Source organism: Mytilus edulis, chromosome 12, assembly GCF_963676685.1.
Source record: "Mytilus edulis chromosome 12, xbMytEdul2.2, whole genome shotgun sequence".
NCBI lineage: Eukaryota > Metazoa > Mollusca > Bivalvia > Mytilida > Mytilidae > Mytilus > Mytilus edulis.
Window position 1 is genome coordinate 33,441,528 of NC_092355.1, and position 17,590 is coordinate 33,459,117.

The following is a 17,590-nucleotide window of genomic DNA, read 5'->3' on the forward strand; positions in this document are numbered from 1 at the left end:
TTAGGGAATACCGGTGATGGAACCGAACACCAAAACAAAATACGAGGAATGAATAGATAGTTCAAACATCTACAAGTTTGGTACCAGAAGTGAGGATTGGACCCCACTCAATACGATACTCTTTAATTAATTGTGTGTCCCATTATTTTCCATTTTTCTATTTCAACACCCCCTGATCCATGTTATTCTCTATTCTTAATCTTTTGGCATTTTTCTCTATTCCTTATATTTTTACCCGTTTGATGCTGTGCATATCCATTATTCCATATTTTGTAAACCCCATTCAGACTCTCAGAAGCAGCCCGGAAAAGTAGAAATTAGATAACAAATTCTAAAGGACTACTAGTTTTTTTTTATCTCTTTTATTCATATTGCTTTTACATTATATAATAAACAAAATTGGAAATTGGAAATTTAAAAAGTTGCAAAATTCAACATTTCCGCTCTTTTCATTTTTATTTTTTCAATTTTGACTGCTCCATGTGCTCTGCTTTGTGATAATCCTGAAAAGAAGTACGAATATATTTCCTTACATCTGAAATTAAAGAAAACAACATTTTCAAAACGGACAGTGTAATAAATAATGATATTGTAACCACATTTAGTTGTACAAGATAAGTGATAATTTGGTAAGCAAGACGTGCATTTCTACTGAGTAAAACTGATCAGTAGCGCTCGAAACAAAAGTTGAATAGCATTAAACATCAAAAATGCAAAAACGGGCTCCTAAAATTACAAGAAAAGTAAAAAATAAACATATTTTCATTGCTTATAAATAAATTGAGTGACATAATGCACATTTTAATAATATGTAATGTTTCTTCTGAAGGATTTTAACAGCCTCTTTCGTTCTCAAACATTGTGGACTGAAATATAATTCATTTCAAATATTTCTTTACTGTTGATAATTTTTTTCTCTTTACAGCTTCTCTATTTATTCTTCAGCTTTTGTCTAATACACGATAACAAATTTAAAAAATGTTAGGGAAAAGTTTTCCCAACAAACCTGTTAAACCCAAACAAATTTTGTATGTGCCTGTCCCAGGTCAGGTGTCTGTAATTCGGTGGTTGTCGACTACTGGTGTATACCGTAGTTGGTTTTGGTGTATTGTTTTGTAAAGCCACGGTCACACCTTACCGGATAGCACGAACGGACGCCTAACGGATGAAAATAAAAATTGTCCGTTGAAAATTGTTATCCGTTGGGAGTCCGTTGATGCACTGACCGAATAAAACGGACGTATAACGAATGCATAACGGACTTACACCGGATATTCAACGTACAAGAAACGGAAACGTACCGGACAGAACGGATGTCGTACGTACATCCAACGGACGAGTACCGCATAAAACGGACACGTAACGGAAGCGTACCGGATAAAACGGATTAACAAGAAATACGGAAAAATTAAAGGCGACAATAATAATACATGTAAATCGCATAAATATTCAAAATGTTTCTGTGTAACTGGTTTTGGTTTGTTCTTCAAAATGCCGCCAAAGGTCAGTGTCTGGACTGAATAAGAGCTGCTTGATTGTGAAGACGTGACTTTACGCTAAGATCGATTATGAATAATAAGAATTTATGGACTTTAAGAAATCTGACATACCAATAATTGGCATTTCTGACGTGAAATTTTCAATTGGCGTTTATCCGTTTCAGATCCGTTCATCATCCGTTTTATCCGTTATACGTCCAGTAGAAGTCCGTTTCTCATTCGTTCAACATCCGTTTTATCTATTAAGCGTACGGTAGAAGTCCGTAGGTGAATCATCTTCCAGACCCCCAACGGATGTATAACGGACACGGAACGGATACAAAACGGAAACGAAACGGACGAGTACCGTACAGAACGCACGCCTAACGGAAGTTCAACGGACATTTTATCCGTTGGACATCCGTTCAAAGTTTTGAACATGCTCAAAGTTTACCACCGGACAGAACGGACGTCGACGGATAAAACGTACGCTTAACGAACATGTAACGGATATGGACGGCCGTCTAACGGATAAGAACGGACGTCTAACGGACATGAACGGATTGAAAAAAAAGATATCCATTAGGCGTCCGTTCGAGCTATCCGGTAAGGTGTGACCGAGGCTTAAATTGTTTTACATTCGTATTGTCGGAGACTTCTGTAGCTTACTATGCGGTATGATTTGTTCCCATTGTTGATGTCCGTAATATGTCCTATTGATGTTAACACCTATGCCATTTGGTCTCTGTCGGAGTGTTGTCTCATTTGCAAACATACTACGTCTTCTTGCTTTTATACTAGCCCCAACCAGAAGTCGTCTGACGATATATTCTTATCTGCCATTCTTGCTATTCGAAGTTTTTCTCTGTATACATTTCGAAGATACTAGACAATACAAATGGTAAAATTCGTCATATAAAGGCAATAACTACTAGTCGTCTGACAGTTTTCCTGTTAATAGCCGGTATGTAGATTTTAAGATTTTGAACATTTCATTTCTGTTAGAGATTCTTTATTTGTAGAGGCTTTCAAGATAAACGACGAACAAGTTCTTCTTACTCCTATGTTATATTTGTTAAGGCTTTTGGACATGTTGGTTGGACATTAGACTATAATTTGTCTCTAAGATAACCAAATAATAAATGTGGGCAATGTGGTTAAATTGGGCACATTGGTTCAGAGGAGAAAATTTGTGTGAAAGTTACGGGCGACGACGATGGACGACGGACAAAAAGTGAAATAGCCCGCATGCCTCTTTGTGCCAGGTGAGCTAAAATGTAAAACCAAGACAGGACAACGGTAAGCGTCTTGGTTTACTACATTTGCAAGTAATTTACGCAGCATTTACCTTTGCAAAAATCCGCATCTTCATCAGATTTATCTTGGCAATCATTACCTCCATTACACAGGAAATCGGTAAACACACATTGAAGACCATCCTTGCATTTTACATCTGGTTCATTACATTTGGTTGCTGTAACAAGAAAGTCTATTTATATAATTTTATAGGTCAGTCATTCACAATTTAGCACTTGCGATCCGTAAAAGACTTTGCATGACCATTTCTACGTTTATTGGAGCAATATGCGTTGAAAAAGAATTCAATATTTGGACACTGAAGATCAAAAGTTCTTAACGACCACATGGATAAATTATATGAAAGGGTCCTAACCTTATCTAATATTCTTCGATTTTCATAAATTCCTTAACCAAGAAATTCCTCTACAATTAGTAAAAAAGTAAATCACAAAATTACTTAACAAAAACAAGGGGTGATTTCAGGTGCTCCGGTAGGGGAAGCAGATCCTGTTTCACATTTGACGTCATATAGTTAGCTATATAAACGACACAAGAAACAATGTTTAAGAGAAAAGCAACAGTTTGAATTATTCTCCAATAATAAAAGAAATTCTGAGGAATTTGAAAGTCTCAATATTTCTCTATAAAAAACTCAGTATAAATACCAGAATTTTAATGTGCTTGTTTCGTCAAATATGACTCGAATTAAAACTGATGGAAAAACAAATCAAATACGAAGTGGCGTTATATTTCTTTAATACTTGTACTTGAAAATGTTTCCTCTTAAAGCAATGCAAAATTATGCTATTCTAAAGGTATTCATTCTATTCATTTTTGTTTACTTTTCTTCTTCAGTATTTATTGATTATATTATTTGATTATATTGTCAAAATGTAATTACGGCAATTAACTTTTGTTATTCAGTAGCTTTGTGTATTACACAACTGTATACGGAGTATAAAACAATTGTGTATTGTATTTACTAAAAGAAGACACTATTTTCATTAATTTTGATTTGTTTTTTACCTCTGCAAAGGTCCTCATCTTCATCAGAATTATTATAACAATTCTGGATTCCATCACACAACGACGTAGAATCAACACAATGTAAACCATCCTTACATTTTACAAAATTTTTCGGGCATATACTTGCTGTTTAAAAGAAAAAGACAAACTTAATTAGAAAAGTTTATCTTTTTTCAGACGTCAATTTAAACCATTTCCTGTCGAGAATGTTAGCACAAAACTTTAAGTGCACATCTTGACCGTGTCGTTATTTTCATTATCAAAAGTCATGTGAATACAAATGTTTTCTTTTATCAGGAAAAGTATCCGGTTCTGATTGAAGGAAGATTCGTCCAGTTTTCGCTTACATGGACTTTAGATCGTTCTATTCTACTTTATGTTTTTAATATCTTTTCAGATTCGTTAGTATGTAGTAATGATAAACACCTTAACAAAGTTAAATCGGAAAAAAATTCCTGGCTAATGTTATTATTATTAGGAGATGAATGCTTCTTTTTGTAATTTTATTGGGATGTAAAAGTGTTGACTGAAACGCATTTTTTCATGAAGCGCGGAAGCGCTGCATTCTTAGAATGTGTGCACGATTAACACTTTTACACCCAAATAAAATTACAAAAAGAAGCATTCATTTCTTATAATAACATTTTTATGCCTAAAAAACCATGACACAAAAGTTTTATCAATGTTGTGATCCTGAGTATATCTCAAGACCGATATATACCTTAGATGGTTGTTCCTGCAGTCAGGAACGGCCGATTGCTCTTCTAGTGAATTTAGCGTCTGTAGCCATTAGTAGTTTCAACCGGAAGAGGATGGTTTCTGGGTAGTGCTTCGGACATCTCTAGATGGTCTGTCTGATGACCTAAAACTAACCCTCCGGATACTACACTCCCCCCAGTTTTATTAATAAGGCCCCCTCTACTGAGGGGCCCTGTGATTGTCGCCCAAAATCAATAAAATACGGAAATAATACCAAATTTAGAGAAAATATGCATAAATTAAAAAAAGTATATACCCTATCCCCCTAACAATTTTTAAAAAGTGTAAAACCTATCCCCCCAAAACGGACCCTTTGTATCCATGGGTCTACTGATTAACTAAAAGATACTACAATGGGTTCCCAACAAATTGGGAACCCAGACAACTGTGAATTGTTCTTGTCTGGATCGTATGCCAACTCTTCCCCGTCTTTATACAAACCAGAACCGGTCCATTTAGTGGTTGCATGTCCACTATATAGTTGGACCCAGGAGGTTGTGCTGGTCCATGCATTCTCTGTCGTGAGGAGTCTGTTCTCATTTTTCCTCACGTGCAATGTATTTATACCTTTGTTTAGATAAAGAATTCTGTTGGGACCCGATCTAACTGTGCTCACACACAAGACTGACGTTCCACTGTCTACTGGTGGCGGCTGCTGCTGATTGAAATTCCTAGTGCCAACATTATCTGTTTTGAAAAGTAGCCCCAATCCCAAATCGGGGCTTTCTGGATTAATGTATACAGATTCCTTGTTAACAGCAGATTTGAAAGTTATAACTTTTTCATTGTTGAGCGGACTGTTGCTTTCTGTTGCGGCTTTTCTGTCAGTTTCTCCCGTTGAGGAAGGGTTCCAAAAGTGAGTGATGTATGACTGTTTTCAGTATTGTCAGTCATTCCTCCGTCAACAACAGGAGTAGGAAACACTGTGACTATTTTCTCATCACTGGCCCCTTCTACCGAAGTGGTATGTGCCTCACTGTCTGAGGTGTAGTCCCAACTTTCTTGGGCCTCCTCATCACTTGCCAAAGTTGTCTCTGTTGTGGCAGCAACCTTTTGAATGCTACTGTGATTCTCAACTGCCAAAATAGCTCCTATGGGTTTCCTCATAATATTGGCTACTGAACCCTCCTTGTCGCCTGTGAGCAATGCTGCAGTAACTAAGTTGCCTTGGGGCACCTCACATTTCTCTACTAACGGTATGGCTGGGGTATCCACCATCAAGGAATACCCCTGGTTGGCCCTTATTTTCCAACAACCACTGTCAGAGTCCTTTATTAAAGTGAACCTCCTATCCACATCAACCTTGATCAGTTTATGAATATCAGGTAAGGAGTACCCGGCAAAGCCTGGGTCCCTTTTAAGGATTTCCTCTACCAACAAATACCCACCTGGGAGAAGGCTGTGGTCCAACTCCCGTGCACTATGCCACAATATGTTCCAGAGACATTTTAATAGGTAGCAGTCCAATCCATCTGAAGGATTTGCCTCTTTGTCAGAATTGGAGCACTGCTCTGAATCAATCTCTGCTCTAACCTTCACCGACACTCTAGGTTCTCTGTTCCCCTCTCTGTCCCTGGCACTTACCTCTGGGCCCACTATAGCTACCTCCGCTACTCTCCCTTGGGTATAGACTCAATTACTGAGAGGCCTAACTTCATTTGCGGGGACTCACTCCGGCCTCCTGAGTAGTCCCGTTTAAGTTTAATGGTCCTGTTTCTGTTCTGCTTGACTGAATTGTGGAGCTAACAGTTCTATCCCTCTCCTGTAAATCCAGACAGTCCTTCTTAACATGTCCAGGCTTAAGACAATGTTAGCACACTCCCTCCCATGGAGGCCCTCTATCAGTGGATGGACCCCCTGAAACGGACTTACCTCCATTTGGGCATTCCATTTTGGAATGGCCCCTTCCCCCACAGCGGTGGCAACTTTCTGTCCCTGTCTGTCTGCCAGGTAAGCAGCTTCCTGCAATGGGGCTTGTGAGGAGTTGCTTGAATTGCTCCATCATGTCGTCTAATTTTTTATGGATTTGACCTAGTTTGTTTTCAAACTTCTTATCAGACTTTTCTAACTCCACTTTCCATGTACTGGCTGGGGCCCTCTCAAGGGCCATGGTATCCCTTACATGGGGCCCCTGATACTCACGGAAGGCCTCATGGTGGTCTCCATACTGCCCATCAGTTACCTGTCTAACCTCACGCCTATTTGGCTTACCATATATTGCCTGTGTGTTGTGATGGAATAGCCGTATTTTATCTATGGCCTCTTCAATACTTTGGGGCTCAAGGTTAGAGATTTGCACTCACAACTGTTTGTTTTCAATACCCTGGCACAGCCGCATTACGGCTTGCTCATACATATAGTCGTCAGGGAGGTTTCTAAATGCCCTGGTGGCTAAGGACAACACCCGATCAGCCCAGTCCTCAAGAGACTCCTCAGGGGCTTGCCGGGCATTGTTAAACTGGACCCGGGCGGTCTCAGGGAGTGCCTTGAAACCAAAGCGCTTGTGAAGCTTCTCCACAAGCTCCCTATAACTCACCTCCCTGTCTCTTTCTGTTAAGAGGACATAATATTCGCTGGCCTTTCCCTCAAGGAACCAGCAAAGTTGGTCCTTGCATTCCTGGGGACCCCATTCACAAACATCTGCGTACCTTGTAAATTTTGTGAAAAAGGCCTGCCAGTTGCCCTTTCCGTCATACTTAATATTTTTGGGGGCATTGGTAACTTTAGAGACGCCACCTAAAGTTCCTCGTACCCCATCATTGTTGTCAGGTCCCCTTGGGTTTTCCATAGGCCTATCCTCATTATAGGGTATTGGATAGGCCTGTTGTCCATAGCTCACCCCTGCGGTGACCCCTTGTGGGGGCACCGCTTTATACCCTTGATTATACTGGTTCTTGGGTTGCCTATCCCCATAGTCACGAGATGGGGTCTGCCTTGTGTCCGCACCCCTATTGTCTTGCCTCTTGCCATACTTACTGCAGGCCATCTCATACTGTCCCCCACCAGTATAAGCTGGTTGGGTACAGGGTGCTGACCCCTGACCTGCATAGTTGCTTGCGTGACCCATGGGGTGTGAAGGTGTGCCCCAATAGTTCGGGGTAAGTTTGTCCCACGCACTGTCTTTACCTGAACAATACGGCTTGTTCCCAATACTACCCCTGTACATGTGGTGAGGGGGGCTACCTTGGTTTGGGTCACCAATATCATGGTGACTCCACTCTTTTTTCTGTAAACGTTCCCTGTAGGCCCCATCCCAATTCCCTGTGGGTTCAGGTCTAGCATTTGCATCACCGGGATATGAACTATATTCAAGGGAGGCAGAGTCCATCTGGCTGGGCCCTTCCAAGTCCCGGGACTTTGCCCCTGGTGCCATGCTTCTTGCCTAAATGCAGATTGGCCTTGTACTTGGGAGGGTGTGACCTGTGGGGTAATGTGTCCCCTGTCTAACATCTCACCATGCCTGCCTTGGGCCTGAGGTGGTGGCCCAATATTTTGGCCGCCTCCATTTGGGCTGAAGTCCAGCCTGGATAAGAGGCCCCTCGTTACTCGTAGGTGGGAGATAGTGGACAAGTCTGACTCGGTCACAAAGCCCTTGCCCTCCATAATGTCCATTATTTGCTCCCCAGTTTTTATGCCTATACCTGGGAGCTGGAGTAACTCTTGAAAGCTACAAGTGTTTAGGTTTACAACCGACATTTGTAACTGTAAATCACTGAACAACAATTTATAACAAAGTTTATTTATTTAAAGAATAAACAACAACAAACAACACACTCAATACCACAATTTATTTATTTAATAACACAAATACTACTGCTTCGGGTAACCCGTCCTTCTGGTCTGCGGTTAACAAAAGTAAACAAAACAATAACACAAAGACTGGTAACCCGTCCTTCTGGTCTGCGGTTAACAGAAGTAAACAAAACAATAACAATAACAATACTACTGGTAACCCGTCCTTCTGGTCTGCGGTTATCAGAAGTAAAAAAAACAATAACTTGTCGACTGGTAACCCGTCCTTCTGGTCTGAAGTTACCAGTGACTGGTACCCAGTTATCCCTTCATGGTCAGCAAGGTAACCTGACGTCTACTTGCACAATCCTTTCTCCTAAACCAACCGTGAAGTATTTCTCCAAAATACTCCACGAGTGCCTGAAATGACTTATTCCCGCGCTGGAATAAACCAAAACACCTTACCCCTCCTGCCTTACTATTCTTTGCCGTTCACTACCGGCACGGCAAAAATATAAAAAATACTCAATAATACGCAAAAATCAGGGGTTCTACCGCGCTGCAAAACCCCTGAAATGTTATGTAATATTCTCTACCAGAGTATTACACAACAAAAAACGATCGGCAAAGGTTTCCCCCGAATCCTTTTCCGCGGGAAACACTGTCGAAGCGAACTCCGCCTCAAATCACAAAATGAGCTCTTAATTGCAATGCACCACGCAAATAAGTGCTCGCAGCGCCAATGTTGTGATCCCGAGTATATCTCAAGACCGATATATACCTTAGATGGTCGTTCCTGCAGTCAGGAACGGCCGATTGCTCTTCTAGTGAATTTAGCGTCTGTAGCCATTAGTAGTTTCAACCGGAAGAGGATGGTTTCTGGGTAGTGCTTCGGACATCTCTAGATGGTCTGTCTGATAACCTGAAACTAACCCTCCGGATACTACATCACATTTTGTTTTGTTTATCTTTACTCTTTTTGTAGAAGCAACTATTTTTTATTCAGTAGCTTTGTGTATTACACAACTGTATACGGAGTATAAAACAATTGTGTATTGTATTTACTAAAAGAAGACACTATTTTCATTAATTTTGATTTGTGTTTTACCTCTGCAAAAGTCCTCATCTTCATCAGAATTATCAGGACAATTCTGGTATCCATTACACAGTTCATGCGGAACAAAACAATGTAAATCATCCTTACATTTCATATACCATTCCTGGCATATAATATTTGCTGTATAAAAAAAAAAAAAAACTTATTTTAGAAATGTTTATCTATTTTTAGACGTCAATTTAAACCATTTCCTGTCGAAAATGTCAGCACAAAACTTTCAGTGCACATCTTGACCCTGTCGTTATTTTCATTATCAAAAGTCATTTGAATACAAATGTTTTCTTTTATCAGGAAACGTATCCGGTTCTGATTGAAAGAATATGTGTCCAGTTTTCGCTTACATGGACTTCACATCGTTTTATTCTACTTTCTGTTTTTAATATCTTTTAAGATTCCGTAGTATTTAGTAATGATAAACACCTTAACAAAGTTTAATGGCAAAAGTTTTCCTGGCTAATGTTATTATTACTTAAGAAATGAATGCTTCTTTTTTTAATTTTAATGGGGTGTAAAAGTGTTGACCGAAGCACATTTTTATGAAGCGCGGAAGCGCTTCATTCTTAAAATGTGTGCACGATTAACACTGTTACACCCAAATAAAAATTACAAAAAGAGCATACATTTCTTATATTAACATTTGTATGCTAAAAAGACCATGACACAAAAGTTTTATCAATTTTTTTTTCTTTTGTTTATCTGTACCTTTTTTGTAGAAGCAGGTTTCATCACGAATGTAACATTTCATTTTGGTATGAAGGTTAATTTTTGAATGACGCGCGATTGTTGTTAACCAAATACTAAAAAAAGAACATAGAACGCAGTGTGTTCTGTTCTCTGTACGCACAGCGTTTAAACAGACTGGTTCAGTAACTTATGTTTTTATTTCCACCACTGAATGGGTGAGATTGCTGGGGGTTACTAGGTATACAGTACGGTATTCTTAACGGTGGAATTCGAGAAAACAAGTTTTAGACCTGGCACAATATTTGGATATCGTTGTAATATTTAATAAAAGTATCGTAGATGTGTATATAATCATCGTGACATGATATAGTTTCGGTACTAATGATTAAGCAAATGTTCAGTCTCAACGAATACGCAGATATAAAAGATAGTAAGGCCATTCACCGTATCTACAAGCTGGCATTGTCGTTGTTATGGACGAGTGGTCTTTAATATTAATATGATTATCATTATGCGGATGTATTAAACCCATTTTAATATTCTGAAACTTAATGTCTGTAAAAGCATATTGACATGTAAAAGCATATTGACATGATAAAACAATAGTATATTGAAAGGTGCAAATCAGGAATATCTTTTACATACAATATTATGATTTACCTTTGCAAAAGTCTTCGTCTTCGTCAGATTGATCACGGCAATCATTGTGTCCGTCACAGAAGACTAAGTCAGACACACATTCAATACCATCCCGACATTTTGCCATACGGAAGCCACATTCTTTCGCTGTAAGATAACTGGCTATGTATATACTTTTTAGATAAATATATATATAAATTGAGGTAAATTAAATGGCCTTCGAAATCCAGATATGGTGTAAACAATTTAGCACCTCATGTTGTGGTTTAACATCTTTGCCGCAAGTTGATTGTTTTCTACTTGGTATTAGATTAATATAGAGGACCATTTTGTTACACCTTGTGATCCATTTATTTGGCAATCGTCAATGGCAGTCAGCAGGGTTTAAGAACATCATTTGTTCGACCTGTTAGTCAAATGCGTTTAGTTGAAATATATTTTTTCACTCTTTTGGTCTTTTGGAAAATGTTGTGTGAGCTGTATTTAGACCCCTCTACAACGAAATTTGTTACATGCACACGTATAAAAACTGCGTTTTTTATCCAACGCAATCATAGGTTTGAACGTTGTTTTCAATTAAGACTTGTTTATATCTATTTCGTTTGGGTTTGTATTATATTTTCCCTCCGGTTTATATAATCCGTTCATCCTATTTTCATTCTTTAAAATTCAAAAGTCTATCCTTAATTGAGTAAACTAAATTGCCTTCCAAATTCTTCGATCTCTAACATCACTGAAGAGACATTAATTGTTGAAATCCAAATATGGTGTAAAAAATTTAGCACCTCATGTTGTGGTTTACCATCTTTGCCGCAAGTTGATTGTTTTCTACTTGGTATTAAATTAATATAGAGAACCATTTTGTTACACCTTGTGATCCATTTATTTGGCAATCGTCAATGGCAGTCAGCAGGATTTAAGAACATCATTTGTTCGACCTGTTAGTCAAATGCGTTTAGTTAAAATATATTTGTTCACTCTTTTGGTCTTTTGGAAAATGTTGTGTGAGCTGTATTTAGACCCCTCTACAACGAAATTTGTTACATGCACATGTATAAAAACTGCGTTTTTTATCCAACGCAATCATAGGTTTGAACGTTGTTTTCAATTAAGACTTGTTCATATCTATTTCGTTTGGGCTTGTATTATATTTTCCCTCCGGTTTATATAATCCGTTCATCCTATTTTCACTCTTTAAAATTCAATACCTACTAGTCGTCTGACAGTTTTCCTGTTAAAAACCGGTATGTAGATTTTAAAAAAATAAACATTTCATTCCTGTTAGATTTTCTTTATTTATAGAGGCTTTCAAGATAAACGACGAACAAGTTCTTCTTACTCCTATGTTCTATTTGTTAAGGCTTCCAGACATGTTGGTTGGAAAACGGGGTCATTAGACAATAGCTTGTCTCTTAGATACCCAAATAATGATTGTTGGCAGTTTGGTAAATTGGGCACATAGGTTCAAAGGAGAAAATGTGTGTAAGAGTTACGGGCGACGACGATGGACGACGGCCAAAAAGTGCGAAGGAAAACCCTGATGCCCGATAAGCTAAAATGTAAAACCAAGACAAGACAACGGTAACGTTTTGGTTTACTACATTTAACAAGCAATTTACGCAGCATTTACCTTTGAAAAAAAAGAATTAAATATTTGGACACTGAAAATCAAAAGATTTGGAATGAAGCTTCTAAACGATAACATGGATAAATAATAAAGAAAGGGTCCTAACTTTATCACCGTAATATTCTTCGATTTTTATAAATTCTTTAATCAAGCAAAAATAAAGGTTAAAATAATAAGTTCAATCTCATTTGGTAAAATAAAAAATGTTATATTGGGAAAGATAGTTCTTACTTTCATAAAATCACTAGAAAAATATCGATGTTTCTTCTACAATTAGTAAAATTGACGCCATATAGTTAGCTATATAAACGAAAAAGTTCAATAGCATCCGTTGATATAGTGTATCTCCCGTTTGTCCTACATATATAACCATTTGTACAATTAATTGCATATACTACGCCTACGGTTTTACAATTTATTTGTCCCTGAATGGTATATTCTTTGTCGGTGTTGTCATAAAATATCTTGGTTTCATTTATATATGAGCATAATGCACAATGTTTACCACATGGTCCACATCCATTAGTTTGTTTATAAAATAGTAAATTATGCTTTGTGTGCACTAAGATGTCTGTTATGTTGTAGGACAAACGGGTGATACACTATATCAACGGATGCTATTGAACTTTTCAAAAATACGAACAAAGAAAACAGAAGATCCAGTAGCCAACCATTTCATTCAGCACAATCATTCAATGACAAATTTAAAAGTTACCGCCATAGAAAAAAAAGTTATTTGGGACAGAAATATACAGAAAAACTACAGAAGCCTTTTGGATAAAAAAAATTAAAAACTTTAGAACCTGAAGGACTCAACACAATGTATGAACGATAATAAAAATATGTATATTAAAAAAAGAGAAAAACGCGGCAAATGAACGGCATAGTATATATAGTGCCTAGAAACTTAACCTAACGATGTAAGGGTAGATTTGATCGTAACTTCCTCCCCGATCGGGGCTGGAACCTGTACTTTTTATTTCTAACTTCTACGACAACACCGCCTAGCTTTGCGCAGAGACATAATATATAAAATTATAAAAACGTATTTCTATTTAAAATCTTATAGAACTTTTTAATGTATTAATTAGCGTGTTTAAGCTATATTCTTAGACATTTATATAATGTTAATTCATTAACCGTATCAGTTTATTTTTCTCAAACTGATCCACGCTTTAATAGATTGAATGTTGATTGTTGCTATTTGTAGACATTATATATAAATATATATATAAACAAGCCTAAATTGAAAACTACGTTCAAACCTATGATTGCGTTGGATAAAAACCGAAGTTTTTATACGTGTGCATGTCAAACAAATTTCGTTGTAGAAGGGTCTAAATACAGCACAAACAACATTTTCCAAAAGACCAAAAAAGTGAAAAAGTATATTTAAACAAAACGCATTTGACTAACATATATAGATTGCCTCACAGTGTAAATTTAACACACTATTAAGTATGTAAATATTAGAACGTTTAAAATATTTAAAAAATGATAAAAATAAACGCAATATTTCGCTAGACAAACTAGCTTTATCAAGCGTGCATCTATCCAGGTGAAATCGGATGCAGATGATAAGAAACTTTTGCAGCTCAATGTACATGTTGCACTTGAATTTAGCTCTCTTGAAAATAATACATGATTTGGATGAAGTTCAAGATTATTTGAAAAATTTACAAAAATACATCCCCTATCATCATCTCAGTAATATCTGATTAAGTATGGAAATGATTGCTAACATACATAGATGGTCCGATTATTAAAAAAAAAAAAAAAATAAAGAAACTAAGGTTCCAACTCCCTCATACAAATTGACCTTAAATGGATTAACCTATTATTTTGCGATCCCTTTTGGTTAAACAGCTCTTCACATGCCCTGGTACTTATTCATCCTTTGCTTTCAAACATTTTGTTTTGAGCGTTCCTGATGCAGATAAATCAAGAACAGTTTTCGGATGCATTTCATTTACAAATTGTTGTTTTCATTTGTTTTTGGAAAATAACATGATTCATATTGTGGTGTCACTTGTTTACCAGAAAAGTTTCAATTGAAAATAAATGAACATTAAACATGCATTGTTTGTATGGAGTTTAAACGATTTACATTTTTGTATCAATTCACAAACTTACCTGATATCGATAACGATGTGCAGAATCCATATACAAAGATTGTCAGCAGAAGGTAATTCATTTTGTCCTGTTTAAATACATACAAAATTACAGAAGACGTATCCATAGTGCTATGTTATACGGAAAAAATATGTTATAATTTTGTAGAAAGTTATTATTTTTTTCCCTGTAATGTGCATTGCATACAAACTGTCAATGAATAATGCAATTCAGATTACTATAATTCGGACATTAAATTATAATTAAATCCTTTTGGTATCTGTTGCCTCTCTTTTTATCACAAATAATACCCGTTTAATATCTTTTCCATGACAGTAGTATTGTTATAGTATTAATGAATGGGTGTTTTTATAATGGCCCTGTTATATGTCCAAGGTCTGTAATAATGGTCGAGGTAGTCTGTAATGGCCAGAGGCAACGCCGAGGGCCATTGCAGACATCCGAGGCCATTATTACTGACCGAGGATATATAACAGGGCCATTATAAAAACACCCATTTCCTAATACATTTATTAACCAACTGAACAAAAGTGTATGTGTTGCTGCCAACGTCTGTTACTCTTTTAATGACAGTTTAGTTTGAAAAAAAAATATTTGTACTTCACCATTATAAAGCTTTAAATATACTAAATATCCAAGATATTAAGTTGAAAGAAGTTATGTGTTGAAAAACAGGATGACCAGTGATCCCTTTATATGGTTTTCTAATGTTGGTTGCTGGTTACTAAATAAAATAAAATACAAAAAGGTACATTGTATTATACTCTTTACAACTTAATTTTATTAACTTTATTAAAAACCCTAACTGGGCTTAAAACAGACAAACTGGGCATTAATACAGGGCCATTACAGAAAAACAGGGCCATTACAGAAAAACAGGGCCATTACAGAAAAAAACAGGGCCATTACAGAAAAACAGGGTCATTACAGAAAATATGTAATTTTTAATAAACAGTCATTTTTGGCTATAATGTACTTAGTTGGTTAATAATTAGCTGTAATTGATAGCTATTTTGAAAATACAAAGCTTCCAACCTCGTAATCCAGCAAAATCCGAAGTAATCAAAATAATAGAATAAATTGTGAAAGATTTTCAATTAGTTCATTGCCTCTTTATTTTCCCCATTGTGGCATTTTAACTGAGTTTGAATTCGAAGTGATATATGCATAGCACGTGACGTTAATCTTGTCGACATAACCTACTTTTACGTAAAACAAACTTTACTCGGAGTACAAAATGTGTACTCACAACACCAAATGAAGTATTTGAATTGGTCGATCGATTTCTGAATCTGAGTTCAACAATTTAAAAAAAAAGATTGATTTATTTAATCGATAATAGTCCTTTTTAAATCAGATCATTTTCCGACACATTTAACCAGTACAAAAAAAGTATGAACAATATGTTTCTACAAGTAGTTGTCCCTTATAAGTATTGAATTACCTGTTTGTTTAATGATCTATTCAGTTATTTCTTTTTTATAGAAATTGCAGATCGCAGATAGTTATTTTCTGGTAATTTGAAGGTATAAACTATATTCCACTATTACATTAGCGTTATAAAAACACATTTTAAGTTTCATAAATCATTTATCTAATTGTATAATATATAATTTGGCTAAAGGAAATATAATAGCTTTGAATTTTAATTTGTCCATGCACACACATCCGTTAGAATATTTAAAACATTAACGTAACTTCCCGCTATTACGTATCTTTTAAATTGAATAATATATTAGATGCAATCATATAAGTAATACATGTATATGAACATTCGTTCAGGGATAATATAAAAAATACTTACCTAAGAGAAGTTTGATCATTCAACGAACACGAGAAAATTCAATCTCATGGTACTCTCAATGTACATATATTTATAGAGTCATTACCATTAAAAAGGCCAATTACAACGAATTATTAGATATTTAAAAGTTGTTCACTTTTGTCGGTTTTTGAAAGGGCATCTGAAACAGGACTGGGTTGCACAAATGTCTATCAAAGTTAATAGTCTATTAAAAGTATACTTAAACTTAATAGTCTATAATTACTTGCGTTGCACAAAATTTAATTAACGTAAATAGTCCATTAACTCACTATTAAATTTAATTGAACGAATGCGCGCTATTAAGTACTTAAGTGTCCATTTAAAATGGATGCCATGCAAGTGATTGGATTACTTGTACATCAAAATCAGCGGAAAAAATACCGTTACAGGCTTATCAACTCCATGATTTGTCGGACTGAGAGCTTCGCACAGTCAGTGATATCTCACATTGTATGATTTCGTCACAAAAAGAATCGTTTTTGTTATAATTTTATTAGAATAGTAAGAGAAAGACAAGATAACAATTGATTATACAAAATGAAGATATAATTGTAATTCTATGATTAACCATTTTTATTATGAATATATTAGCTGGGAAATGGTTTCATTTTAAATACGGCAAATTTCATTAAACTGAAGAAAAATACTTTGTTCAAACTGAACTGTATTTCTTAGTATAAAATCCTTTCTCCAAAATTAACACTTTTTGAAAGCATGGACGAAATCATTGGACATTTGAAAACCTTTCATAGCAGGGGTTTCTCGGCCTAATTTTGGACACACATTATGTACACATAATCTTGTGGGTAAAATCAAACATTAAGAAGATTTCATGAAACTAAAGTATATATATATGTCGTGAATTATTTCAAATTTTTTTATCCAACTATTAGTTTTTATAAGTTTATCAAAGTGGAGCCATAAGGTGCACGAATACACCGGACTGCACCGTACGATAACAATATTACATAGTCAATAATTAACCCGGTCTTTGCTATAACACAACAAAAATCGGTGCATTACGTTTGCGCGCATTACCATCACATTTGCGCGCAAAAATCATTACGTTTGCGCCCAGCTTTTGATTACAATTTCGCGCATTTTTTTGACAGGTAAACTCAGGTAAAATACAGGTAATAATACTTATTTATTTATAATCATGATAATTTGCTCAATTATTTATAAGTATAAGTACTAATTCCGTTAGTCTTAATCCCCAGCACACCAACTATGAGGTAGAAGTGGGGTTTCAAGCAAGATAAGTCCGTTTT

General features: G+C 36.1%; 1 protein-coding gene across 1 annotated transcript in view; it reads right to left on the reverse strand.

Moving 5' to 3' along the window:
• Nucleotides 1-352: 352 nt before the first annotated feature.
• Nucleotides 353-17,590, reverse strand: part of LOC139498303 (low-density lipoprotein receptor-like) — a 69,180-nt gene continuing 51,942 nt past the window's right edge. Inside the window, exons 2-7 of the mRNA XM_071286669.1 lie at nt 14,495-14,561; nt 10,756-10,881; nt 9,403-9,531; nt 3,804-3,929; nt 2,827-2,952; nt 353-503 (exon numbers count right to left, since the gene is read on the reverse strand). Of these exons, the coding sequence (XP_071142770.1) occupies nt 415-503; nt 2,827-2,952; nt 3,804-3,929; nt 9,403-9,531; nt 10,756-10,881; nt 14,495-14,555 (657 nt within the window). The 5' untranslated portion in view covers nt 14,556-14,561 and the 3' untranslated portion in view covers nt 353-414. The remainder of the gene's footprint in view (nt 504-2,826; nt 2,953-3,803; nt 3,930-9,402; nt 9,532-10,755; nt 10,882-14,494; nt 14,562-17,590) is intronic.